At 59.9% G+C, this 23,971-nt stretch overlaps 7 protein-coding genes across 7 annotated transcripts; 3 read left to right on the top strand and 4 right to left on the bottom strand.

Moving 5' to 3' along the window:
* Positions 1–153: 153 nt before the first annotated feature.
* EHS24_002881 (uncharacterized protein) lies at positions 154–3,104 on the top strand (the record flags this gene model as incomplete). The annotated part of the gene is made up of 3 exons (XM_028618601.1): positions 154–365; positions 445–1,060; positions 1,140–3,104. The coding sequence occupies 3 exons, from the start codon at positions 154–156 to the stop codon at positions 3,102–3,104; spliced, it is 2,793 nt and encodes a 930-aa protein (XP_028472968.1).
* A 480-nt stretch (positions 3,105–3,584) lies between these two features.
* GUT2 (mitochondrial glycerol-3-phosphate dehydrogenase) lies at positions 3,585–6,083 on the bottom strand (the record flags this gene model as incomplete). The annotated part of the gene is made up of 3 exons (XM_028618600.1): positions 3,585–4,509; positions 4,605–4,963; positions 5,040–6,083. 3 exons carry the CDS (start codon positions 6,081–6,083, stop codon positions 3,585–3,587), a joined length of 2,328 nt encoding a protein of 775 aa, XP_028472967.1.
* Positions 6,084–7,849: 1,766 nt separating this feature from the next.
* EHS24_002879 (uncharacterized protein) lies at positions 7,850–12,505 on the bottom strand (the record flags this gene model as incomplete). Its single annotated transcript, XM_028618599.1, has 18 exons — positions 7,850–8,335; positions 8,389–8,452; positions 8,490–8,564; positions 8,615–8,872; positions 8,917–9,380; positions 9,427–9,691; positions 9,730–9,788; positions 9,827–10,027; positions 10,073–10,724; positions 10,765–10,941; positions 10,980–11,041; positions 11,116–11,201; positions 11,249–11,317; positions 11,358–11,931; positions 11,972–12,036; positions 12,075–12,247; positions 12,303–12,349; positions 12,398–12,505. The coding sequence occupies 18 exons, from the start codon at positions 12,503–12,505 to the stop codon at positions 7,850–7,852; spliced, it is 3,885 nt and encodes a 1,294-aa protein (XP_028472966.1).
* Positions 12,506–13,025: 520 nt separating this feature from the next.
* EHS24_002878 (uncharacterized protein) lies at positions 13,026–15,081 on the top strand (the record flags this gene model as incomplete). Its single annotated transcript, XM_028618598.1, has 2 exons — positions 13,026–14,045; positions 14,086–15,081. The coding sequence occupies 2 exons, from the start codon at positions 13,026–13,028 to the stop codon at positions 15,079–15,081; spliced, it is 2,016 nt and encodes a 671-aa protein (XP_028472965.1).
* Positions 15,082–15,481: 400 nt separating this feature from the next.
* EHS24_002877 (uncharacterized protein) lies at positions 15,482–16,644 on the top strand (the record flags this gene model as incomplete). Its single annotated transcript, XM_028618597.1, has 4 exons — positions 15,482–15,487; positions 15,729–15,932; positions 16,259–16,465; positions 16,528–16,644. 4 exons carry the CDS (start codon positions 15,482–15,484, stop codon positions 16,642–16,644), a joined length of 534 nt encoding a protein of 177 aa, XP_028472964.1.
* Positions 16,645–16,937: 293 nt separating this feature from the next.
* Positions 16,938–18,102, bottom strand: EHS24_002876 (uncharacterized protein; the record flags this gene model as incomplete). Its single annotated transcript, XM_028618596.1, has 3 exons — positions 16,938–17,618; positions 17,669–17,823; positions 17,877–18,102. The coding sequence occupies 3 exons, from the start codon at positions 18,100–18,102 to the stop codon at positions 16,938–16,940; spliced, it is 1,062 nt and encodes a 353-aa protein (XP_028472963.1).
* Positions 18,103–19,060: 958 nt separating this feature from the next.
* On the bottom strand, positions 19,061–23,687 carry EHS24_002875 (uncharacterized protein; the record flags this gene model as incomplete). The annotated part of the gene is made up of 12 exons (XM_028618595.1): positions 19,061–19,069; positions 19,107–19,151; positions 19,191–20,360; positions 20,397–20,828; positions 21,065–21,260; positions 21,331–22,984; positions 23,030–23,124; positions 23,170–23,226; positions 23,262–23,293; positions 23,338–23,352; positions 23,414–23,478; positions 23,534–23,687. The coding sequence occupies 12 exons, from the start codon at positions 23,685–23,687 to the stop codon at positions 19,061–19,063; spliced, it is 3,924 nt and encodes a 1,307-aa protein (XP_028472962.1).
* Between the last annotated feature and the right edge of the window lie 284 nt (positions 23,688–23,971).

Genomic DNA, 23,971 nt, shown 5'->3' with positions numbered 1-23,971 from the left:
GCAGCAAGATTGTTTGTGACAACTTAACGGTTTACGCCAATAAATTCTCTGTCGATCACCAAACTTGGATTCGACGACCGCATGTCAACTTGTCAACGCCATCACAACTGTAGCCTCCATCTCCCCTCACTCTCCTCCATCCCCACCACCAACATGCAGTCCAGCACCTACGGCGGCTACCAGGGCCCCACTCGCCCGCCTGCGAGCTCCACTCTCACTAGCCTTCTCGCTCAGGCAAACTCCCTCAACGACGTCGACCATGACCCCGAGCTCCCGCAGATCCGCTTCGGCATCGACGAGATTGAGCGCATGAGCGAGGCTGTCGCTGGACGTGGCAAGCGTTCCAAGGCCGTCAACGGCGAGGGGTGAGTGTACTGTGGCTACCAGGTTGTATTACCTCTCACTGGAAGCCATTGTGCCGCTCGTGATGCTGACCTGCTCCAGCCACACGCTCTTGTCCAACCTTGGCATCAACACCTCGCGTCTGTCGCACGAGATTGCCGCTCTCCCCGCTGCTACAGCTGAGCAGTCTCGCCCCAAGCGCCGTAAGCGTCTTGCTCCCCTCGGTGACCTCGGACCGGCCTACGCCGTCAGCGACGGTGACGTTGGCGCATGGGGCCGCAACTGGCACGAGATGGTGATTCTGTCGGGCATCGAGGTCCAGCGCCAGAAGACTGTCAAGTCGTTCCAGGCCCAGTTCCAGCAGCGCATCTTGTCGCAGTGGGACGCGGAGAAGAGCCGTGTCCTCCAGGATGAGCTTGGCGTGACCGACGACGAGCTCGCGCGCCTCTCGTCCGGTGCTGGTTCGTCCAAGGACGGCGCTGGCCTCCTTGGCGTGTCGGCTCTGGGCGCTTCGCGTCTCGGTGCCAGCACCCGCCGCTTCCCCCTCGCGCAGTCCAGCTTTGGCAAGTCGACTGTTGAGGCGCGTGAGGGTGGCCTCGTCATGCACAACAAGGCGATGAAGTACGAGAAGGTTGTGTCGACTCTCAACCAGCGCCGTCTCCGCAAGGAGCCATTCCAGATCTGCCAGGCATTCGAGCAGACCGCCAAGGGCGACCAGGTGAGTGGTGTGAGCAGGTCTACCGAGACGTCACAATACAGCTGCATACTCGTCCTGGAAATTTGCTTACACTTTACAGAAGTACCCCCTCCTCCCCACTGCCTACTCGATCCTGTCGCACATCACGCAGGAGGCGTCGGTCAGCTCGACTGGCGAGACCGTCGGCGAACGTCAGTACTCCAAGGCGTACTTGGCTGCTCCCAACTCGAACCAGTCGGTGCTACTCAACGGCCGTCTCGCCCAGGGAGCACGGAGGTACCTTGAGGTTGCGTTTGAAAAGTACATCGACGACACCATTGCCAAGAACCCCAAGGAGGCTGCTCTTGGTGGTGTTCCCGGCATCACCAACAAGGTGCGCGCCTTCGTCGACGTGACCCTGCGCTCCAAGGAGACTCAGGACGCATACCGGTGCGAGGTTGTTGGCGGTATCAAGCTGTGGGCGCAGACGTACTACCTCATGCGCGCCGGCTACGCTCAGGAGGCGCTCGCCCTGGTCGAGACTCACCAGCACAACGTCAAGAAGGACGACTGGTCGTTCCCCGGTAGCTTCAAGACATACCTCTCGTCGCCTGAGCGTCGTCTGCCCAAGGCCCAGCGCGACCAGCTGATGAACGACTTCAACGCCCACCTCCGCAACAGCACTACCTGCGACCAGTTCAAGTTTGCCTTGTACAAGCTCATTGGCCGCATCGAGATCAACCGCCGCGTCCTCAAGGTGGCCCCCACCACCGAGGACTGGGTTTGGTTCCAGCTGGGGCTTACCCGCGAAAACATTGACAACGACGCGCCCCAGGACCGCTTCGACCTCACCAACCTTGCCGACCTTGTCCTCAAGTACGGTGCTGACAAGTTTGACGCCGGTGGCACCCGCCCCATGGCTTGGTTCAACCTCCTTCTCTACACTGGCCAGTTTGAGCGCGCTATCGCATACCTCTACTCCAAGCCGGCGCTCAAGACCGACGCCGTCCACTTTGCCATCGCTTTGCAGTACTATGGTCTCCTCCGCGTTCCCGGCCCCACCGCCGACCCTGCCATTGACCTGCTCACCGTCGACGAGGACACTGCCTATCTCAACTTTGCCCGCCTCACCCAGCTGTATGTCGCTCCCTTCCACAAGGTCGAGCCCCAGACCGCTCTGCAGTACGCCTATCTCGTGGCCCTTGGCGCCGATGCTCCCGCCCCCACTGGTGCTGCTCAGCGCCAGGCTGCCCTCGACCTCGTCCGCGACATTGTTGTGGGCTCGCGTAGCTGGTCCAAGCTCCTTGGCTCGGTTCGCGCCGACGGTTCCAAGGAGCAGGGCATCGTTGAGCGCGACCTCGCCCTCCTGGGTCTCTCAAGCGAGGACGACTACCTGTCGTCGGTTGTCCTTGCTGCCGCCGACCAGGCCTCCGCCGACGCGAGCCTCGCCGACTCGGTCGAGCTCTACCACCTTGCTGGCGCATACGACAAGGTCGTCGAGAGCGTCAACCGCGCCCTGGGCCACAGCCTCGGCACCGCCGGTGCTCCGTACGACGCCGCCCAGGCGCCTACGACCGTCGGCCTCTCGGGTGCGTTTGGTGGCGCCACCGACCTCGAGGACCTGGCTGCCCGCGTGCGCTCCCTGTACGCCCACGACTTTGCCAGGCGCTCGCGCATCTCGCAGCGCAACTGGGAGACCCTCGAGGTGCTCCTCAAGCTCAAGCTTGCCATGTCCCAGTTCCTGGCCAACCGGCCAGACCACGCGCTCGAGACGCTGCGCTTGACCAACCTCTTGCCGCTGGACAACGACACTGCGTCCATCTCGCGCTACGCCCAGCGCTTCCGCGACATGCTCGACCAGCCCGTCGTGTCCAACCTCGACGACGTGATTGTCACCACCATGAAGTGTCTCCTGCAGCTCAGCAACGCGCTCAAGGAGAGCCCGTACGGCGACCACGGCCGCATGCAGCAGCTCGCAAGCTACAAGCACCAGGCCCAGTGCTTGATCCAGTTTGCGAGCACCCTCCGCCTCCGTCTCGGTCCCGACGTGTACCGCCAGCTCTCGAGCATGAGCGCGTTCTTCTAGGCCGGCTAGCGTGGACGAGTTTGGCGGTGGAGTACAGGAGTAGTAGTGATAGGGGAAGAGAATCGAGATAGGTGCTTGTTTGGAAGGGGTTAGATGATGCACTACATTTATAGGTTACCTAGCTGTGCATGTCGACCGATGCACGCCCAGGAATCGCTGCGCCCCAGTGAGAGTGAGCATGTCAGACGTTTAGGCACTTGCACTTGGTCAACCTCCTGGCGATTCTTGGTGCCCTGCCCACTGCAACGACACACAGCTCTCAATTGTGGATGTGTTCAATAATGCACTACATGTGATCGTCCTCGGGGTCTTCTAGTATATGGCTTGGGCTAGCTAAAAGCCAAGGCGTCTGCGGCTACGTTTGGGTATACGGTATACACGTATAGTTATAGAAAAGAGGCAACCAGACAGCCAGCCTCTTGACACTTGTGGTGGTGGTGGTGGGCGGGGGGGCAAGTCCGCGCACGCTGCGCTTTGCGCTTAAGCACCACCGCCCGAACGCTCGACGGGGATGCGGGCGGCCTTGGAGTCCTCGTCCAGCTTGGCAATGTGGGTGAAGGCGTTGTCGAGCTGGAGCTCCTTGAGGCCCGCGGCAATGTCGAGGAAGTGCTCAAAGTCGACGGCGCCGGTACGGCCAAAGTCGACCTCGGCGAGGATGCCGTCGGCGGTGGCCGTGTTGGGCGTGTAGCCCATGTTCTTCATGGCGTGCATGAGGTCGTCGCGGGTGATGCGCTGGTCGTTGTCAAAGTCGAGCTTGGCAAACTGCTCCTTGAGGCGCGTGAGCTCCTTGGGCGAGAAGGCAGAACGGGCGTAGACGGCGGCCTCGGTCTTGTTGATCAGGCCAAGGACACCGGCGTTGCCGCCACGGCTGCGGACCTCGTCAAGCGTGAGCTTGGTGGTCTGCGGCAGACCCATCGAGTAGAGGTACTGGATGGCGTTCTCAAACTCCTCGCGCTTGGTCTTGCCGTCCCAGCCGAGCTCCTCGCCCATAATGTCAATGATGCGCGGCAGGGCCTCGAGGGTGACCTGGACGTTGAGGAAGGAGAGACGGGTACGACGGCCGACAAAGTCGGTGGCATGGAGGGCAAACTCGTGGCGGACGGCGTAGCGGGCCTCGCCCTCGAGGTAAGGGTAGAGGGGCGACAGACGGGTGCCGTGGATGGGCCACGAGAGGCCAGTGGGCTTCTCCATCGAGGCCACGGCCCAGGCGCGGTCTCCGTACGACTCGGACAGGTGCTTGGCAACGTCGGTCTCAAGACCGAACTGCTGGATGAGCTTGATGTACATGGTCGGGGTCCATGCGTGGGCGCCAATGAGCTTGATGCGGGCAGTCTGCGAAGGGCCGTTGGGCTTGAGGTCAAACTCCTTGATGGCAGCGTCGACAGTCTCCTCGGCCATGGCACGGCTGATACGTTAGCCACAGTCACAAGGGAGGAGGGGAGGGCAATGGTACAGCTAACACCTGGGGGCGCGAAACCCAAGGCACCAATCGTTACTCACTACGTGGTCCACTTGCCGCCGGCAATGGTCAGGAGACCGCCCTCGGAAATGTTGATCATGTGGTTGCGAACGAGCGACTCGGTGTTCTTGGCCGCGGGGTCGCGGACGAGGGGGCGGATACCGGACCAAGCCGAGAGGACGTCACCACGACGGACCTTGATGTCGGGGCTCAGGTAGCGACGGACCTCGTCGAGGATCCACTGGATCTCCTGCTCCTGGGGAATGGGGTTCTGGTCGACGTCGCAAGGCGAGTCGGTGGTACCAGCGATGACGTTACCCTGCCAGGGAAGGAAGAAGATGACACGGCCGTCCGAGGTGGCAGGGTCGAGCAGACCCATGGTCTTGGGGCCGTAGTAGTTCTGTACAAGTCAGTAAACGTGATGACGTCGGTTTGGGCAACAGCTGCCCTGCACCACAGTCGCGGTAGTCACTTACAGGCAGGGTGATGTGAACACCGGACGAGGGGGCGACAATGTTCTGGATGGTAGGGTCGTCGAGCTTGCGGACACCGTCAGAGAAGGGGCCGGTAGCGTTGATGACACCGCGGCAGCGGACAACAAACTCCTCGCCGGTCATACGGTCCTTGAGGGTCGCGGCGTGGATGCGGAGCTTGCCAAGCTTGGTGGGGTCGATCTGCTTGTGGAGAGCGACGACCTCACACTGGTTGGCGACAATGCCGCCGTGCTGGACAGCGGTCGAGACGAGGGCCATGTTCATGCGCGAGTCGTTGTGCTGGCCATCATAGTAGACGACCGAGCCGACCAGACCATCGGTCTTGAGCATGGGGAAGGCCTCGAGCGAACGACCGGGGCCCATCCAGTACGCGCTCTCCATGTTCTCCTTGCCGGCAAGGAGGTCGTACATTTTGGAGCCGACGTAGTAGTAAGGAAGCTGCCACCAGGTGTAGACGGGCAGGAGGATGGGGACCATGTTGGAGAGGTAAGGGGCGGTGGTGAGGAAGATCTTGCGCTCACGGAGGGCCTCGCGGACGAGCTTGTACTGCTCGTAGTCGAGCTCCATGATGGCCTTCTGGAGGTAGCGAACACCACCGTGGACGAGCTTGGTCGACTTGGACGAGGTACCCGAGGCAAAGTCGTCGCGCTCGACCATGGCAATCTTGAGACCACGGGATGCCGCGTCGAGGGCAGTACCAGCACCAGTCGCACCACCGCCGACAATAAGGAGATCGAAGACGTCGTCGTCGTCGCTCTCCTTGCCAATCTTGGACAGGTCGACGGTACCGGGCTCGGGGCCGCCGTGCTCGGTACGCTTGATAAAGACACCAGAGGTACGCAGGTGGTCGAGCATCTGCTTGCGGGTCATGGGCGCCCAGAGGGGGCCGGGACGACGCTTGGTGACGGGTGTGTTGCCCTCGAGGGCGGTCTCACGCTGGGTAGCGTAGAGCGTCCCTGCTGCGACCACCGAGGTGGCCGCGACGAGGGCGGCGCGACGCGACGGGAAGAGAGCCGCGCGGAACATGGAAAATCAGGTGAGGGGGAGTGGGTTGTTGTGAGAGGAGGATGCGAGAGCAAAGATGGATAGCTGTCGCTCGCTTTCGGCGGGTCGGGTCCGACAGAGGTTGTGAAAACTCACTGATAGGTGGTCAGCGACGTCTCCTTCGGACTGGCTTTTCCTTGTGGTTGTCACACTTGGGGAGCGGGGTTGCGGGGTACGTACAGTCAGAAAAAACGAGTCACACGTGTGCCGAGCCACAAGCAAGGTTCGTGGTGGAGAGAGTAACCGAGAGAGAGAAGAGCGCGCTGGTGGTGTGCTCTGTTGCGAGGCCAGTTGCGAGCACTGCGGGTAGTGGGCAACCGGGGAACGTGTGCGAGATGGGAGAGAGAGGAAATGGAGACGGTGTGTTAACCGACCGATGCCTCTTTGTATGCCGTCGTGTTTCCAATCTAACTCCTACCCACCTACCCGCCGCCGCCGCGCCGTCCTGGCCGCTGCTCGCTGGTTTCCTCGATGTGCACCCTTGCCGAGAACTCGGCGTGCATGGCCCGCCGCTGCCGCCCCGCCGGTGTCGGTCCGGCCGGCCCGTGATCGGGACTGTCTGCTGTTTTCTGTCCTTTGCACGGGCAACCCTATGCTGCCCATTGTCTGCCTGTGCTGCAAGTCCTGCGTTTATGCCAACCGTGGCGTGCTATTCCCAACCTGCATAAGAGAGTCTCGCGGAGACGCGCGGTCGTGGGCAATGAGGAGCCATGGGGCCATGGGTGGGGCTAGCTAGCACTTTAGGCCCAGCGACGTCGCTGGCAGTTTGTAACTCGCAAGGCACGGCGCGGCCACGGTTACCGGCTGGCAATATGCAACAACGCGGCCACGAGGACAGGCAAATAATCAAGGCAACAACGTTCTGTGCGCACATGCTCTCTCTCGTCAAGGGCAGGCCGTTCAGCGTGCCAGCGTGCCAGCGGCTGCCCTTAGCTAGTTGCTAGTTGCAGCTAACATGCCTGCTGCTGCGACCTTCCGAGCTTTGAAAAAAAAACTTGAAAACGGGTAAACCCTCTCGAGGCATGGGCGGCCACTGCTCTGCTCCTCTCCTGTGCTGCAGCTGTTCAATGGCTCAATGCCGTTGATCCTGACAACAACCAATGCCGAGAAGGGCCAAGGTGGGCCTAGAGGCCTAGAGTTGAGTGCCTGTGGTGGGCTCCCTCCCCAATCTCTCCAGCCATTCGCAACACATGAACGGGATGGCCCTGCATTATCATATCGGTGAATGTGACACACCTCTTCTCGCTCGGCGGCCATGACTACTGCCGCCAGAGCAAAGCAGGGCCCGCATACTACATACAGGATCACAGGATCGCAGGATATACAGGACCGTACCTACAGGACGCGTGCACAGGGAGCACCCACCATACGGCCAGTCCGGCCAGACCGGCACATTCGACGCCGGAGACCGCCGGCCGCACAGCTGATGTCATATCTCGCACAACTCTTCCCAACTTTGGCCTCGCTATCCCCAACAGCCGTGCCTGGGTCCATGGCAGCTATCCCCAACTTGCCTTCTGCTATCCCCAACTTGCTCCTCACTATCCCCAACTTGCTCCTCGCTATCCCCAACCTTGAAAAACACACATTGCAATGCAGCCATTTAGACCATATCACCTCATCTGCAGGCCCACGTAACCCCCACCGCCTGCATTTTCACACCGCGTCTAACCGATGGATGCAACCGCGCCGAAGGAACGGCCGCCACCCGACCCCGCCGGACAACATACACCGGCGCCAGTCGTGTCCTAGTTGGTGTACTGTGCGTTCTTCATTGCTGCCAGACTGCCCGTCGCACGTGCAAGCGCGACCGAGGACCGGGTGGGCGCTTCGTCCGCTTCAGTCGTCGATCCCGGTGTGCCGTATCCGCCGCCACCGGGCGTGTTGATGACAATGCGGTCGCCGGGCGACATGACACACTGGTTGCTGCCGCCCAGGTTGATGACAGTGTACCGCGCCTCGTCCTCCTTGTCGTCCTCCTTGTCGTCCTTGAGTTTGCGGTACCAGAAGTTGGCGCCGCACCCACCGGGCTCGCCGCCTGCCATGCCGTATGGCGGAACCACGCGGCGCTGCGACAGGATGGCCACGTCGAGTTCCTCGGTGAACTCGATGTCACGCACACAGCCGTCGCCGCCGCGGTGGCGGCCCTCGCCACCCGAGTGGTGGCGGCGAGAGAATTCGCGGATGATGACGGGGTACACGCGCTCGGTGAGCTCGACGTCGCCAATGGCCGTCTGGACTGGGTCAGCCGATTGGTATCGCGCGCCGGGCGCCAAGCTATACCCACGTTTGTCATGTGGACGTGCACACAGCTCTGGCCGTCCCAGTTGGGACCAGCGCCTGCTCCGCCGCTGAGAGTTAGCGTCGTTTCATCCAATGTTAACTCACGCAATGGTCTCATAGTATCCGAAACCATTGATGGTTTTGCCGTCAATCTCGCGAGGTCCAATGCCGAACGTCAGGCTAGATTATGTCAGCTGGCGATGGATAACCCTTCTACAGCTTCCACTCACTTGTTGCAGCCACCCTGACTGGCAGCACACGACTGGAACGCCTTGAAGATGACGTCGGTGACACGCTGCGAGCTCTCCACGTTACCTGCACACACGGCGACATTCTCGCCCGGCGCCAGGACGCTCTCGGGTGGCACAACCACCTTGATGGGGTTGAGACAGCCCTGGTTGAGCGGCAGGTCGCTGACGATCAGCGAACGCAGAACGTAGATGATGGCCGAGTAGAGGATGGCTGTGGGCGTGTTGAGGTTGTTGTAACTGGCCATGTCAGTTGGTGCTGCACCAGCGATCGTCCAACTCACGTCTGGGGGCTTGTGCCCGTAAAGTCAAACACGGCATCGCCGGCCTCGCCGTCGATCGAGACCTTGAGCACGAGACGGGTTCCGTCGTCGAGATAGTCTACAGCTTCGAGGGGCTTGCCCTCGAACCGCTTGCTGACTTCACGTAGGAGATCGCGCACAGCGCGCTCGGCAGTGTGCATGATCGCCTTCATGTAAAACTCTACCGTGTCGAGAGACTGCTCGTTCACGAGCGCGTTGATGAGGACGGCACCACGGTGGCAGGCAGCCACCTGGGCGTGCAGGTCGGAAATGTTGTCGCGGAGCGTACGCGTCGGGCTGCAGCCGGGATACTTGCCCGGCGCGTTCAGGTGCTCAATCAGACCCTCCTCGTCAAACTTGCCCTCGTTGACCAGCTTGAACGACTTGAACTGCGCACCTTCCTCCCAAAGCTCCTTGGAGAAGGGGGGCATTGAGCCGGCACGGATCTGGGAGTGTCAGATGTGCTTCCTTTCATCAGCGCATCTGACTCACGCCTCCAATGTCAGCGTGGTGGGCACGAGCCGCCGTCCAGAACACAATTTTGCCCTCGTGGAACGCCGGCATGATGACTGTCAAGTCGGGCAGGTGGGAGCCACCAGCAGCCGGGTGGTTGGAGAGGAGAATGTCACCCTCCTTGAGGGTGTTGCCATGGATGCGGGCCTGGTGACGGACGGCATGTGACATGGCACCGAGATGGATAGGAATGTGAGGAGCGTTGGCCACCAGGCCGCCGTCGACGTTGAAGATGGCACACGAGCTGGTGGGTTAACAAAAGTCTTACCACTGTTCACCCACTAGTCAAGACGCTCCTTGATGTTCAGCGAGATGGAGATCTTACGCAAGATGTTTCCCATCTGCAGGGGTCAGCGACTGTCCAGGGCCTAAACCTCACCTGCTCCGCAATACCCATGAGCCTGTGTCCGTATACCGACAGCTGGACAGGGTCGACCTGGTCAAGATCGGTAGTGTTCACCTCCTTGGTCACGACCTTGTCCTCGATGCGGTCAATGATGACATGTTCAGGCAGCGAGGTGGCCATGTCAGTGGGCTCGACAAGGATGGTCTGGGTCTTGTCAAAGATGATTGCGGGGCCCTGGTGGTGTCAGTTACAGTCTTAGAAAAGGATGCTGTAACTTACGCGGACCTGCTCGCCCTCCTTGAGCGCCAGCAGAGGAACCACCTGGGTCTCGATCCAGCCCGAGCCCTCAAAGTAGACCTGCTTGCTCTCAAACGACGACGCGTCGTAAGGACGCAAAGTGGCGTTCTCAAAATCGGCGTACGGGCTGCGGACGGTCGATCCCAGGCTCTTTCCGACAGCACGGATACGGATGTCGTCGACCAGAATGTCGCGCTCGAGGTTGAAGCCAAACTCGTGGCGATGTTGGTCCACAAACACCTTCTCGACATCGCCGTCCTCGGGCAGCTCAACCATGAGCTGAGTGGACGAACCGCTGTAGCGGCAGTTGAGGTACAGCTCGCAAACGATACGGTCCTTGGGGAATCCTTGGGCCTCGAGCGTTTTCTCTGCGGTAGCAACGAGGGCCTTGACGCGTTCAGAGATTTTCTTAATGTCCCGGTTGCCAGTGACGATGAACGCCGCTGGCTCGGAAATCTCCTTGACGACGTCAGCAAGCGCCATGCCGTACGCTGAGAGGAGCGATGACAGTCGAGGGACAATGATACGTTTGATGCCCAACGTCGACGCAATAGCGCAGCCGTGCTGTCCACCAGCGCCACCAAACATGACCAGATGGTGCGCCGAGCTCTCAAACCCGCGGGCCTCGGTGAGCCTGGAGAGGTCAGCAGGAGTTTAGTTTAGCGAGACCTCACGTTCTGATGGGACGACACATGGTCTCGTTGGCTACGCGAAGGAATCCTGCAGCGACCTCTTCGAGTGTGAGTTTGTCAGTCTTGCCCGAGTTGATCTCTTCCCTGAGCTGGGCGAACAGCGTCTTGCTGGCCTCGATGTCGAGCGGTTCGTCCTCGTTCGGACCAAAGATCTTGGGGCTGCGGGTTAGCGGATCCATACAGAGTCCTGTACCCACAAGTGCTCAGGCAGGAGGCGCCCGAGGATGAGGTTGGCATCAGTGACAGCCAAGGGGCCGCCCTTGCGGTAGCATGCAGGACCCGGATGGGCAGTTGCGGACTGCTGGGTTAGAGATGCTCGTCGCGGTTACCCACCTCAGGGCCAACGACAAACATGCCGTGGCGGTAGAACAGTCGACTGCCACCGCCGGCGGCGACGGTGTTAATGTCAAGCTGGGGTGCTTGAATGATGACTGGCGTCAGCTCTGTTCCTGGAGTAGGATCTCACCTTCAGCCGTGGTCGTCTCAAACACATGCTCGAGCTTGCCGTCGTAACGAGAGACATCAGTGCTGGTACCTACGCCAGTTAGTGTCAGGACGAAGACTCCGAAACTGACCTCCCATGTCAACGGCAATAAGAGCACTGCCACGCTCGGCATCGTAACAGGTCTTGGAGTAGCCAATGACACCTCCCGCCGGTCCGGAAAGAATAGCACGAAGGCCGGAGAAGCTGTCCCACGCACACAGACCGCCGTCAGACTGCATGAAGAGGAGCTTTTGGCCAAACGCCTCGAGGCCACCGGCGAATCCCGCACCAAAGCCCTCAATGTACCGCCTAGTTACGGGAGTGAGGTAGGCATCGGCAATGGCCGAGTTGGCACGCGAGACGAGCTTGATCATGGGCTGGAGCTGCGCAGAGACGCTGACCTCGAAACCCATCTCCCTGGCGATGGCTGCCACCTGGTCCTCGTGCTCGCCCCAAAGGTACGAGTGGACAAAGGCGACGGCGATGGACTTGATGCCCTTGTCCCACAGAGCCTGTAGCTTGGTCCTGACCTCGGCGGGGTCGGGGCGGGACAGGACGCGAATGGTCTCGCCCGTGGTGGTCTCGATGACAATGTTGGCGTCACCAGTGGGTACAGGGACGTCAGGGGAGACGAGGGACTGCAGGGGTGTGATACGCTCGTCTACCTGATGCAATTAGATTACACACGCTTGTCCAACCACTTACCTCGACCACCTCGTCATAGAGGAAGGCGAGCTTCTGGATACTCAGGTCGAAGATATCCGGACGAGCTGATGTTAGTGGCTACCGACGAGGTTCATAAGCTCACCTTGCATGCCGATGAGAAGAACATCGCCCCAGCCCTTGCTGGTGATAAGAGCACAGCGCTCCCCATGGCGTTCGAGAAGAGCATTGGTCGACACAGTTGTACCCATACGAATCGACTCGATACGGTCGAGGCTGAGCTTTTGGTCCTTGGGGATCTCCCTGCCCTCGAGCTCGCTGAGGACACGGCGAATTCTGATGGGTGAGCGGTTTAAACAGGCATATCACCCACGCCTCAGTTGGAGCATCCTTGTAGTTTGCTGGGTCGACAGAGAGGAGCTACAAGGTGAGTAAGCGGAAAGGTGGGGGGAAGGCAGGAGGACTCACCTTTATCACAATGTCTTGGTGTCCCTTGCACGAGGCATGTAAATCGGTAAAAGTGCCTCCGCGGTCCACGGCAATGCGAGCAAGAGCTCCCTCGCCTTGGGATGTCATTGTGGTGCAAGGAGGGGGTGTTGAGGATGGTAGAGGCAGAGGACGAGATTAGGGACTGTACGGACTGTGGATGTCGACATCGCGCATCGCGGCGATCGCCGGGGGTGGAGGCGGGGCAAGGGGAGGGGGTTAATGGGAGCATCCTTATCATTTCTATAAGGTGAATATTCACACGTGTATATAATGTTAAGCATTTAGGAAAACAATGTCGTAATGGAGAAGCTAATGGACAAGAAGCGAACCGGGGGGTGTGTTCCTGAGGGAGAGGCCCCCCCGTATGGCGGGTGGATGGGATGGATTCCCCCCCTGTAAGCCTTCATCAATCGCTCCATTAACCCGTCACAACAAACGCTGGTGTCGTGCGAGAGTGCGCACTCTCTGCAGTCCAGCAATTGCCACCCACAACCAGCCAGCCAGGTCGTCGGCTCTCGCACAAAACTCTATATTCCCAAAACATACCCCGCACTTCTCCAGCCAGCCTCCATCGCCATCGCGCAATCCAAAGGCCGCTCCACCCATCATGGCGGGTATATCTCCCTTGACCTTTGCCATGTACGACACCCCATCTCTTTCGTCGTCCACACAGTCAATCCCCACTCAGTTCGTCAGCGACGAGTCCATCACAGACGCCTACGCCTTTGACGTCGACGACTCCGAGTCCGAATCTGCCTCTGCACTCGACGTACCCGCAGCCAACATGAGCGACGATCCCGTAGTCCTCTGCCCGTCCTGTGAGAAGCCGCTGCCGGCCTCTGTGTTGGAGGGGCTCCATGACGCCTCACGAACCCCTCGTCGGCAAGCCTTGAAGACGCCCCACTCGCACACCGACGAGGCAGTGACCCCGACAAAGCCTCAGTTTGGACAGATCGTTTCCGGGAGCCCCTCAGATGCCAGGTCATCTGCATCTGTGGAGGCCGCACGCACAGACACACCAGTCACGACCGAGTCGCTAAAGGAGTCACTCAACACCGCCGACGACGCCGACGCTTTGGCCGCAAAGCTGGTCATCAGCGACGACGACATTCGCCGGTGGAGCTCACTCGCTGGCGTCAAAGTCGCTGGACCGCCCAAGACTTCGCCACCAACAAGCAACATTGTTGCTCCCATTCCGACTCGCGCCGAGGCCTCTAAACCCTTCCCCCTCCTGCCGCCCCCACCTGTCACTGCCTCCAAGGTATTGGCCAAGTCATCTGACTCGCGGTCCTCGTCCCGGTTCGGGTTCTTCTCACGGAAGAAGACGGCCGAAGATGAGAGCGAGGACGACTCTGACGACGACGGCCCACAGGGCTATGCAAGATTAGGTGCGCCCGGCTCGGACGATGACGATGACGGGTACGAGAGCGATAAGCCGTTCTCAAAGAAGGTCTCCAAACCCGAATCCGAGCCCGAGGCGACAGAACCCGAGGGAGATGTGAAGCAGGAGGAGCAGCCCAAGACGGTCACGCCCCCACCAGCAAAGGCGGCGGAGGAGTCGACCAATGGGTCTGACGCCGACTTGCGTGCTCTGTTGACAGAAGTGCTAGGACGAGTTCAGGCCTTGGTGGGTTCACATCGTGAGGTGCCTCGCTAACCCCACACAGTCCAAATCACACGGGGATCTGTCCACATCACACGCCACGCTCCTGACATCACTCAAGATCGCCCGGTCCAACCTCGTCATGGCAGAGGCGAACACAGAGATGCTCGAGGAGGAGCTCAAGCGAGCCAAGGCTGCTGTCACATCTGCTCCCCCCACTGTTGGCCGGTTCACCCAGCCCGGTGTGCCCCGCGGTTCGACCGACCAGCCCCGCGCGTCATCAATAGACACCAAGGCCCGCCCTGCTTCCATCCAGATGGCAGCCGCAGCCAGTGGACCACCTAACGGCAACAAGAGCGGCGGCGGTTTTGGGTTCTGGAGCAACGGCAAGAAGAAGAATGGCCTTGGCTCGCCTACCGACTCTGAGCACCCCCGCCCATCGGCATCGCGTTCAGCCTCGACCAACGCCGGCGCCAGCGACGACGACGAACTGCGCAAGCTGCGTGAGCAGCTCCAGACGCAAAACACCGAGCTCGAGGCGCTCAAGGTCGGCAAGAAGGAAATTGAGGCCGAGCTCGAGGGCCTTTCACAGGCACTGTTCGAGGAGGCCAACAAGATGGTTGCGGACGAGCGCAAGAGGCGCGCCGAGATTGAAGAGAACCTTCGGGAAGTGAAGGACGAGCGCGAGGCACTCCGCCAAACCATCAAGGTGCTGGGAGGACCCACCCCGCTCCCTGGTACACCCATGGGCGAGTTGGCAGACGACCCGCAACCACGCGACCTTGACATGCACTATGCTGCCTTGCGGCGGAGTATCCACCACGTCGTGGACGGTCCCACGCCAGAGCCGAGCGACCCAACAAGCGACGACGAACGAGGCGACACGGCGACAACGGACAGCGCGTCAGACGCGGACCGTATTGACTCTGACCTCCACGAGTCCGAGTCCCCTGCCAGCACCAGGCCGACCCTTGCAACAGGTATTCCCGAGCCACCCCACGCGGCATACGAGGAGGCCAACCCATGGGCTGCTGCCGCCGCGCCGCAGGCCGTGTTGTAATCGTAAGGGAGTGCGGCGCCGCACCACACAGACGCACGGAAGGACAGTTCTCCTTATGTACTATACGTATCGTTATCCCCGGGTTCTAGGTCATACGTAGTGTCCGGTGTCTCTACCATTATTCAGTCTGGTATGCGGTCATAGAGAGCGAGCACACGACCACACATATTACGTAGTTTGGATGGGTATATCCTCCCATTACACCATTACAAGTGCATTTGTAATCCCATTTAGCAATACCGAGTAGGCGTGCCAGCTTCGCCACACGTGCCTATCACTTTCGGGCTTTTTTCGCGGCACCAAATGGGCGTCGAGATTTCGGAGACTCTCGTCGATGCAAGCTGCCTTTTCGTGAACCATAGAGCGTATACCCCTCATCTACACTTTCACGACCACCACCATGAGCGTGCGTACAGCGACCACGACAGCACACGGCACGACATGCCCGGCGCGCAGATACGGACCCTATCGCGACTTTGGGCGCTGCCCCTCCCGCAGCGCCCCGTCCCGTTTTGCGTCTTTGAGCGTCCGCGCGCCGGAACGTTGCGCCGAAGTGTTGAAGTGTTCAAGTGTCCAAAGCAAAGGCCGGCCGCCCTCCCCCGGCCCGTCCTTGTGTTGGTGTATCACCATGCTGACATCTACGACAGGCTCCCAGGACTGTCCTCCGCGCCCTCCGCGCCTCGTCGTCGCGCGCCGCCTACCGCGCCCCCGCCCGCGCGTTCTCGGTCACCCGCGTCGCCCGTGAGGAGGCTGCCCCTGCCGCTGCTGTCTCGCCCAAGATTGCCAGCATTGTCGACTCGGTCGAGGGCCTTACCCTTCTTGAGGTCTCGGAGCTCGTTTCGGCCCTCAAGGTGTGTATTTCTGGATAATGGGAGAGTGGACGGAGAGGCGCAGAAGAGAGACGAGGATAGGGATGGGGAAGAGGTTGTCGGGGACGCCAGCGGGCTGGGTTGGAGCAACGAGGAGGACGTTGGCCAGCTTTGGCAGGGCGTCCAGCCTCTTACGCTCCTCGTTGCTTTCCGACTGGCGTCGGAGCCCTTCATTCTGGTGGCTTTGGGTTATCAACTTGCCAGAGCATCGAGGATTGAAGGCTCCATCGGCACCCAAAGCCTTCGGCACAACACTGAGATGGGAGAAAACAAAGTTGCTCAGAACCTCGAGCTGACCCTTCTCTCAGACCCGCCTCAACATCACCGAGGTCGCCATGCCCGCTGCCTCCGCCGCCCCAGCAGCCGCTTCGGCCGCTGCCGCCGAGGCCCCCGTCGAGGAGAAGCCCAAGGAGAAGACCATGTTCACCGTCACCCTCAAGGCCATTGACGCCTCGGCAAAGGCCAAGATCATCCGCGAAATTAAGTCTCTTAACTCGACAATGTCGCTTGTGGAGGTGTGTACAGTGCTAGACCATGCGCCGGCTGTTCGCTGACTTGTTTTTTTTTCTTTCCCCAGGCCAAGAAGTTTGTCGAGTCGGTGCCCCAGATGATCAAGGAGAACGTGCCGAAGGAGGACGCCGAGAAGCTCCAGAAGACCCTCGAAGGCCTCGGCGCCACTGTCGAGCTGTCATAATTGCATTTCTCGATATGACGAATGGCATGCACACACATTTCTTAGGGAAAAAAAGGCCACATGCGCGCGGTTCGTCATTGAGAAACACCAACGAGACACTTGGGAGGCAGCCTGGAGATCTGGAGAAACGCATAGAGTCGCCGATCAAGACTGTAGACGGTAGCATGCACACATTCAACTCACAGCGGACCCATGGTGCTGGCTGGCTGACCACGGCTCTGATAGTTGGCTGACGTTTGGTGGCATTTCGCAACACATCTATAAACGACAGCTAGCAATGCCCTCCCTCGCCTTTACGCAACGCGGTTCCTCGCTCCCTTGCCATCCAGATAGTCTCTGATAATGTCAATGGCCTCGTTACACCCCATCTCCGTGGTCGCCTCGGTGCTGCCGCCCAAGTGGGGCAAGATGACCACGTTTGGCAGGTCGCGCAGCGCGCCCAAGTTGGCGCCGAACGCCGGCTCGTGGGCCATGACGTCCAGGCCCGCACCGTAAATCTGGCCCGTGGAGAGGGCGACCGCGAGGGCGTCTTCGTCGATCATGCCTCCGCGCGACGTGTTGATGAGGACGCTCTCCGTCTTCATCAGTGCGAGCTCGCGCGCGCCGATCATGTTGCGCGTCGACGCCGTCAGCGGGCAATGGAGCGAGACGACGTCCGCCGTCTGCAGCAGCTCGTCGAGGGACGCGGCACGGGTGTGCGCGACCGCAGTGGGATACTGCTCGCTGGGGACGTTCCAGCGTTCAGGTGGGGACGTGGGTGCGTAGACAATGATCGGGCACTGGAATGCCGCAAATAGCTTGGCAGCCTCGTACGCGATCGAGCCCATGCCCACCAACCCGACCGTCTTGCCACGGAGACCGATGCTGAGCGCGTCGATGGAAGGCAGCTGCTCTCCACTGCGGATACGGTTGTTGGTCTCGACGACACGGCGCATCACGGCAAGGGCGAGGGCGATGGTGAGCTCGCCAACAGCCTGGACGTGTCAGCTTTCACGCGATGAGCAGCTGGGGTGGATGAACGTACCGGCGCATTGCCGCCAGGGACGTTGGTCACAATCACGCCATGCTCTTTACATGCTGGCAAGTTGATGGAATCGTATCCCGTGCCGTTACGAGCAATGATCTTGAGGCGCTTGCCCTTCGCAACGTATTCTGCAGGGTAGTCGAACACGCGGACCACTGCAGCCGTTCGTTAGCCCCCAGTCCCACACTCTCTGTGTTCCACGACTTACACGCGGCGTCACACTCAGTCAGACACCTCTCCAGAGGCCATCCATCGACGTTGGGCTGGACGACACGCTTAAACACGCGCTGAGCGTACTCCAAGGATTTGCGATGGATCCGACTCGCAACGAACACTGTCGCTTCGCTGGCTGGGGTTGCGCCGACAGTCTTCGCGTCTGGCCCTGTGGCAGTGTCGTTTGCAACCATATTGTTTGTGCCGGTATCGTGGGTCATCGTGACGGCGAACTGTGATGCAGTGTAGGAGAGAAGTGGGCTATTTATGGGGAGAAAGATGTGGAGAGTGGATCGGACAGGCCGAACGACTCTCACTTTCCACTCCGGACGGCTTTAGGCCAAGTAGCAGCGGGTCATTCGGTGATCGCCGATCCGCAAACGTGCCGTAGATAAGGGGGGACCGCGAAAGGTCCGCTTGGCGACTGGACCAACACACATTTTGCGTCCCGACAGATGAAAATACATGCATTGGTATGAGGCGCGCTGTAGACTGCGCCAATACTACACACAAGCGCAAGGCCATACACAACGACGGCGATGACGACAATACAAATAGAGATCAGGATACTTGTTTCGACGTGGGAGCTTGGTCTGTGGTCTGTGAAAAGTGTCAGTCCCGCTACCGCTCAGCTGGCATTTTGCCTCTTCTAGATGTGATCCTTGCCCGAGCCGCGACCCAGCCAGCCTCATGGATCAAGAACAGTTACCTTGACGGGTAACCGATCTGTCCGCACCAATCCTCGCGCTACTGTCCATAAAACTCGGGACAGGCGCTGATACGGCGCGATTCAACATGTCTCTCGAGGGTTCCCCACGCGGTCGACACGCTCGAGACCGCGCAGCAGGCCTCGAAACCCGTGAGCCGTGGAACCAAGTATGCTCGTAGTAGAGCTGTCTTGGATCCCCGGTGTGCACTCAGGCCTTTGCCATCTCCCCTGTGAATCTCCGAGGGGAAAGGTCTATGTCCGAACACGATTGACTGTACGTTCCCTTTTACACCACCGACGCATGAAACTGTAGCGTGGCGGGACAACATAAACGCTCCGGCTGGCGGGTTCACAAACGCTTTGGGCTCACACCTTTTACACTTGACACATCATCGCGGAAGGGGACTCACTGAGGTGAAAGACATCGACGAGCCCAGGCATGGACATAAGAAACGGTACGAGGTGGTTGGTTATACGGCCTGTTGGTCAGCATGAGCGCGTGCCGTCGTAGCTCACCCCTGCCAAAATGGCCACAAAGTCATCCGCTGAAACCAGTTCAATCTGTATTGTCAGCCTTAAGAAGAGATCGACAAAGCTCACTCCTTTCTCCTGGGCCCTGTTTCGCCGATCCACATTGAGGCTCAATTCGCCGATGTAGATGTAGCGGCGGTATGGCACAATGTGCGGGCGAAGGCGCATGCGGGCCATATCACGCAGGCCTTGCTCTTCGATGATGTGCAGACTGAGAGGCTCGCCGCTGGTATCTTTTCCGGCTGCAGGTGATCGGCATCCGCTGGCTGCACTGCCGCCCTTGCCAGCCACTACTTGCTTGCAGAGGCCGACGAGCTCCTTCCACTCGTCACACTGGGTGACCTTGGTCAACCATTCGAGCCACCTGGCGCAGTCGTTCCGCATTTGAAGCTGAGGGGGTGCAGAAGACACAGCGAGACCACCTGCACATGCGCGCAGCTCGCCCAGCTCGCCATCAAACAGCGCCGACGTGAGTGTCGTGTATGCCTTGTTGCGGTCGGGACAGCGGACAGTGTTGTTCCACGATTCTTCACACCACATGATGGTTGACGGGTGGACGTACGCAGCCCAGCCAGGGGTCTCTTGAATGTTGGCCATAATGGCGGCGACCTTGTCAGGGGATCGCAAGACGAACGTGGGTGATAGCATTACCAGGCCTCCGCCCGTCCAGATCTCACGGAGACGCCAGTGTGAGATGGGCAGCTGGAGGTCAGGTCCAAGCGCATAATAGCGGGTGGCCGGTTCGGTGAGATAACCCCTGACTGAGGATGACTTGATGTTGCGTGCCCAGAGCCCATTCAAGAGCAGAAACGTGTTGGGCGGCCTGTCTTGCGAAAAGCCTTGCAGTTGGTACTCCTTACACAGCTCGACGGTTTGAGCATACAGTCCGGTGTCGATGCTCTTGTAGATAGACACAGTTCCACGCTCCCGAAAGTTGGTAAGGACCTCGCCGTTGAGTCCATAGCTGTCGGCAACATTCATTGCGTCCACAATGGGCGGCAGGAGCTCTTGGTCACTTTGACCTGTGACAAAGTCCGGCCTAACGGGGTTTGGAAGCATTGGGATGGAGTGTGATTCAAGGGGCATGGACAGGACAATTGCAGTCATGCTGATGCCATCCTTCTCCCGCCCATTCAGGCCGACCTTTTCGATGGGGGCATGGGATGGTAGGACAAGGATAATGATGTTGTGCGCCTTGATGGGGGGTTGCGTCCGTGCTTCCTCTCGGCAAACAAACATCTGAGGGGTTAGCTTGTAGAACGCCCATCAACTCACTTTGCCATTGCGCATGTCCTTTTTCAGACCCGCCCAGTTGCTCTGGGCTGACTGAGGCTTCGGGTCCGCATCGCTTATCACGGGCTCGCACCACTCAACAAGGTCCGCGCCTTGCGCAAGGGCCATGTCGATACACTGGACTGGCGCCTCGTCAAACTCGAGACGGTGGCCAGATACGACACCCAAGAGGTACTCGTGGCTCTTGGTCGCGCCAGCCTTCAAGTCGAGTGTAAAACTAAACTGGTTTTGCTGAGAGTCGGTGACGACGGCGACCACGGAGCCGAGAGGAAGACCATTTCGAACAGCGGGCTGAGGTGAGGATGGGCGGGGAGGCGACTGTGGCCGGGTGGCCTGCGCAGGTTGTCCCTGCTGTTGGTTGCGCCTGCGAGGGTCACGTTGGTGGTCAACAAAGGCCACCTGCTGGATCGGCGGCTGTGGTTGAGCGGCTGGCTGCCATCCGGATGGCCCAGCGTTCCCAGGCCGGCCCCCATTTGGAGCGCTTATAGGCGACTGACCGTCTTGGACGTATACGGGGGAGCGTCCGCCGTACTGGTTAGGCGAGCGCCGGCCATTAGCGATGGGCGAAACTCCCCCGTATGGGTTGATGGGCGATACACCACCGTAAGGGTTGATGGGTGACACACCACCATTCGAAGGCAGGGGGTCACCTGGTCGAGGCTGGTAGTTTTGGTGAGGCTGATGGGACTGGTGCGGTTGGTGGGGTTGGTGAGGTTGGTGAGGTTGGTGAGGTTGGCCGCCACGTCCACCGCGGCCACCACGGGCGCCTCGACCATCGCGTCCTCCCCGTGCACTGGCCAGAGCTTGATCCTGGGGAGGCAGAGGTCCATGAGCTCGGCCGGCATTCTGCTCATTGAGGTTATGGATGACTCTTGCGACAGGGGACACTGCTTGGACGGCGGGTCGGTTGACGGACGGCCCACCGAGAGTAAATGTCGGGGCGGGGGTTGCCGTTGCCAGCTTGGCGGCACGCTTCTTGACCCTTGCTTCACCCTCCGGGTCCTTTAGCACGTCCATCTTCACAATGCGCTGAGGTTGCTGGTACAATCCGTGTTCCTTGGGCTGCTTGGACGACAGCGAAGACTTGGGAGGCACAGTCTGGGTCGGCGTGGCACTGGTGGCGACCGGACTTTGCACCGTTGATGTCGATGGTCCTGCCGCTGACGGTCCACCTCCTGTGTTCTGCGTCCCAACGGTAAACCGTGGGCGGCCCTTTGCGGGAGCAGTCTGAGTAGCTGGCTGTGACGGTTCCTTCAGAGGGGTTGCTGAGGTGATGGTAAGGGCTGGACCTGCAATCTGTTCGGTCGGTGTGGACGACGGCAGTTCCAGGGGAATAGATGGCGCCACCAGCTGCATGGGTGACGGCGCATCAAGAGGGGCACGCTGCGGAACCCTTGTCGCCGAACTTTTGTCGGCAGCGATCGCGACTGGCGAGTCGTCAATCACGATGGGTTGGTCTGATGAGCCCGCCTCGTTGGCTCGGTCGTCAATCACGATGGGCTCCTCTGACGAGCCTGGCCCGTTGGGTTGGACAGACTGTGACGGCACCCTCTCGGCCCTGACATCGACACTCGGCGCACGAGCGGACAGCGAGCCGGCTGGAGAGTCGGCGCCCCCAAAGTCGAACAGAGGCTCCTGACGTTGTCGCGCAAGGGCAAGGGGCACTTCCGGAGAGGGTGATCGCTGTGAAGCAGGGGGGTTTTCGAGAGCACCAAAGATGTCTGGATCAGGTTCACCAAAGAGTGCCGGGGAAGCTACGGGCGTTGCGTCGCCGTCATCGTCTTGAGGTTGCGACGGTGACGTAGCAGATGGACCGTCCGCGGCGGGTGGAGCAGGCAGTGATGCAGGGGGAGGCTCCGCAACTGGGATCATGGCCGGAGGAGCTGTAGCGAGAGGTGCGGGTAAGGAGATGGGAGGCGGCTCGGTTGATGAATCGTTCTTGGCAATCTTCATGCCCGAGAGCATCTCAGCTGTCTCCTTGCGATCCTTCTTGCGCGCCTCGGGTGAGGCGGAAGGCCAGTCGAGGGCACGACGTCGCTTGGCTGCGCGTTGGGACGACGGACCGGGGCCTGCCTCAGGTTTCGTGGGTGTCATGGCGGGCGTTCCGCCAACACTGCCATCGAAGAGTGAATCAAACGATGGTGCGGGGCTCACTGCCCTCTTCTCGGGAGACCTCTTTGCAGGAGATGCAGTTTCGGTTGCCGGAAGTGTTGGTGGACCCATGTCGCCCTTCTTCTTGCCCTTGTCGGCTTTCTTCCCCTCAGTGTCCTTGGACTTCGGCTTGTCCTTCTGCTTGGACTTCCCCTTCTCCTTGGGCTTCTCCTTCTCTTTGGGCTTCTCCTTCCCTTTGCCATTATCTTTATCAGCGGCGTCGTTGTCCTTCCTCTTCTTGATAGGGATCGCAGGCAGCTCGCCAGCCGCACGTTTTTTCGCGTTGTCGGCCTTCCTCCTCTTGCGCCAATAGTAGTCGGAATCGAGCTTGGTGATCTGTTCGCCTGCAAGCTCCTTTGCACGTCGCCGCTTGTACGTCTCATAGTCGCGGCGTGGCTTCGAGTCCTTCAACCACATTTCTGATCGTCAGCTGTGTGCCTGGGGCACGTGAATGAGAAACGCACTCAACAGCTCCTTGGGAGCCTCGACAACCTCGTTCATCTTGCCACCGGGCTCTATGCGGCCTCGCAGGATATTTCTGCCTGCAGTCTTCCAGAACCTGCACTGTCAGCGAGCTCTGGCAGCACCCTATCGGGGAACCCACAAGTTGACCATGGGTGTGTTGCCCTCGTCGTCCTCAAAGCTAGAATGCGGCTCCTCGCTGCTCATCAGCTATGCACATATGGGTCTACTCACGTATCCGAGAGGGTCTTGAGATAGTTTTGCCACTGCTGGTTAGCATCGTCTTGGTCGTCGCTGAAGGCCGACTCACCATAACGCCATAGTGCTAGTATCGTCGTCAGCACTGCGCCCCGTTTGTTCTCGCACCCGCGAGCCAGCCAACTCACCCAGCCGATATACCCATCTGAACGCGTCGAATTCGAGTCTTTGTAGACTGCATACTTGATGGCATCTGGCCGTAAGCCCAGTGACACGGACGAAGCAGATGAGCAGACAAGAGTACTCACCTACTGCGTAGCCCTCGTCTGGATCGTAACCAGTGTCTGAGAGGTCGGACTCCGGGTCGCTGTCGCTGTCGTGTCCGTCACTTTCGACGCTGTACGCCCGTCGCGGCTCGAGACGGACCTTGTTCAGTTCGGTGGTAGCCCGGCCGTTTCTCATCGCACAGGTTGTGCCATGCAGTTGTTGGTGGCGATGGGTGGAACACTGAGTGGAGGGAAGGGATGGGTTTGTTTGTGGAACCAAGAGGCCAGGTGCGTGCGCCTTGGGCTTTCGAACCCGTCGTCCAATACCGCCGGCTCGATGGGCCGGATGCGGACACTATTGGATTCCCGACGAGTTTTCTAATTCAGGTTCACTAATCACCTCTCGTGAGGTATATATCCCTCCCAAAAAGGATGCCTTCAGCGAGCTTCTGCGCACTGAAAAGAGAGGTGGTCTAGATA

This window comes from Apiotrichum porosum (genome assembly GCF_003942205.1).
Source record: "Apiotrichum porosum strain DSM 27194 chromosome Unknown scaffold_14, whole genome shotgun sequence".
Taxonomy (NCBI): domain Eukaryota; kingdom Fungi; phylum Basidiomycota; class Tremellomycetes; order Trichosporonales; family Trichosporonaceae; genus Apiotrichum; species Apiotrichum porosum.
This window is presented reverse-complemented; position numbering and strand designations above follow the sequence as displayed.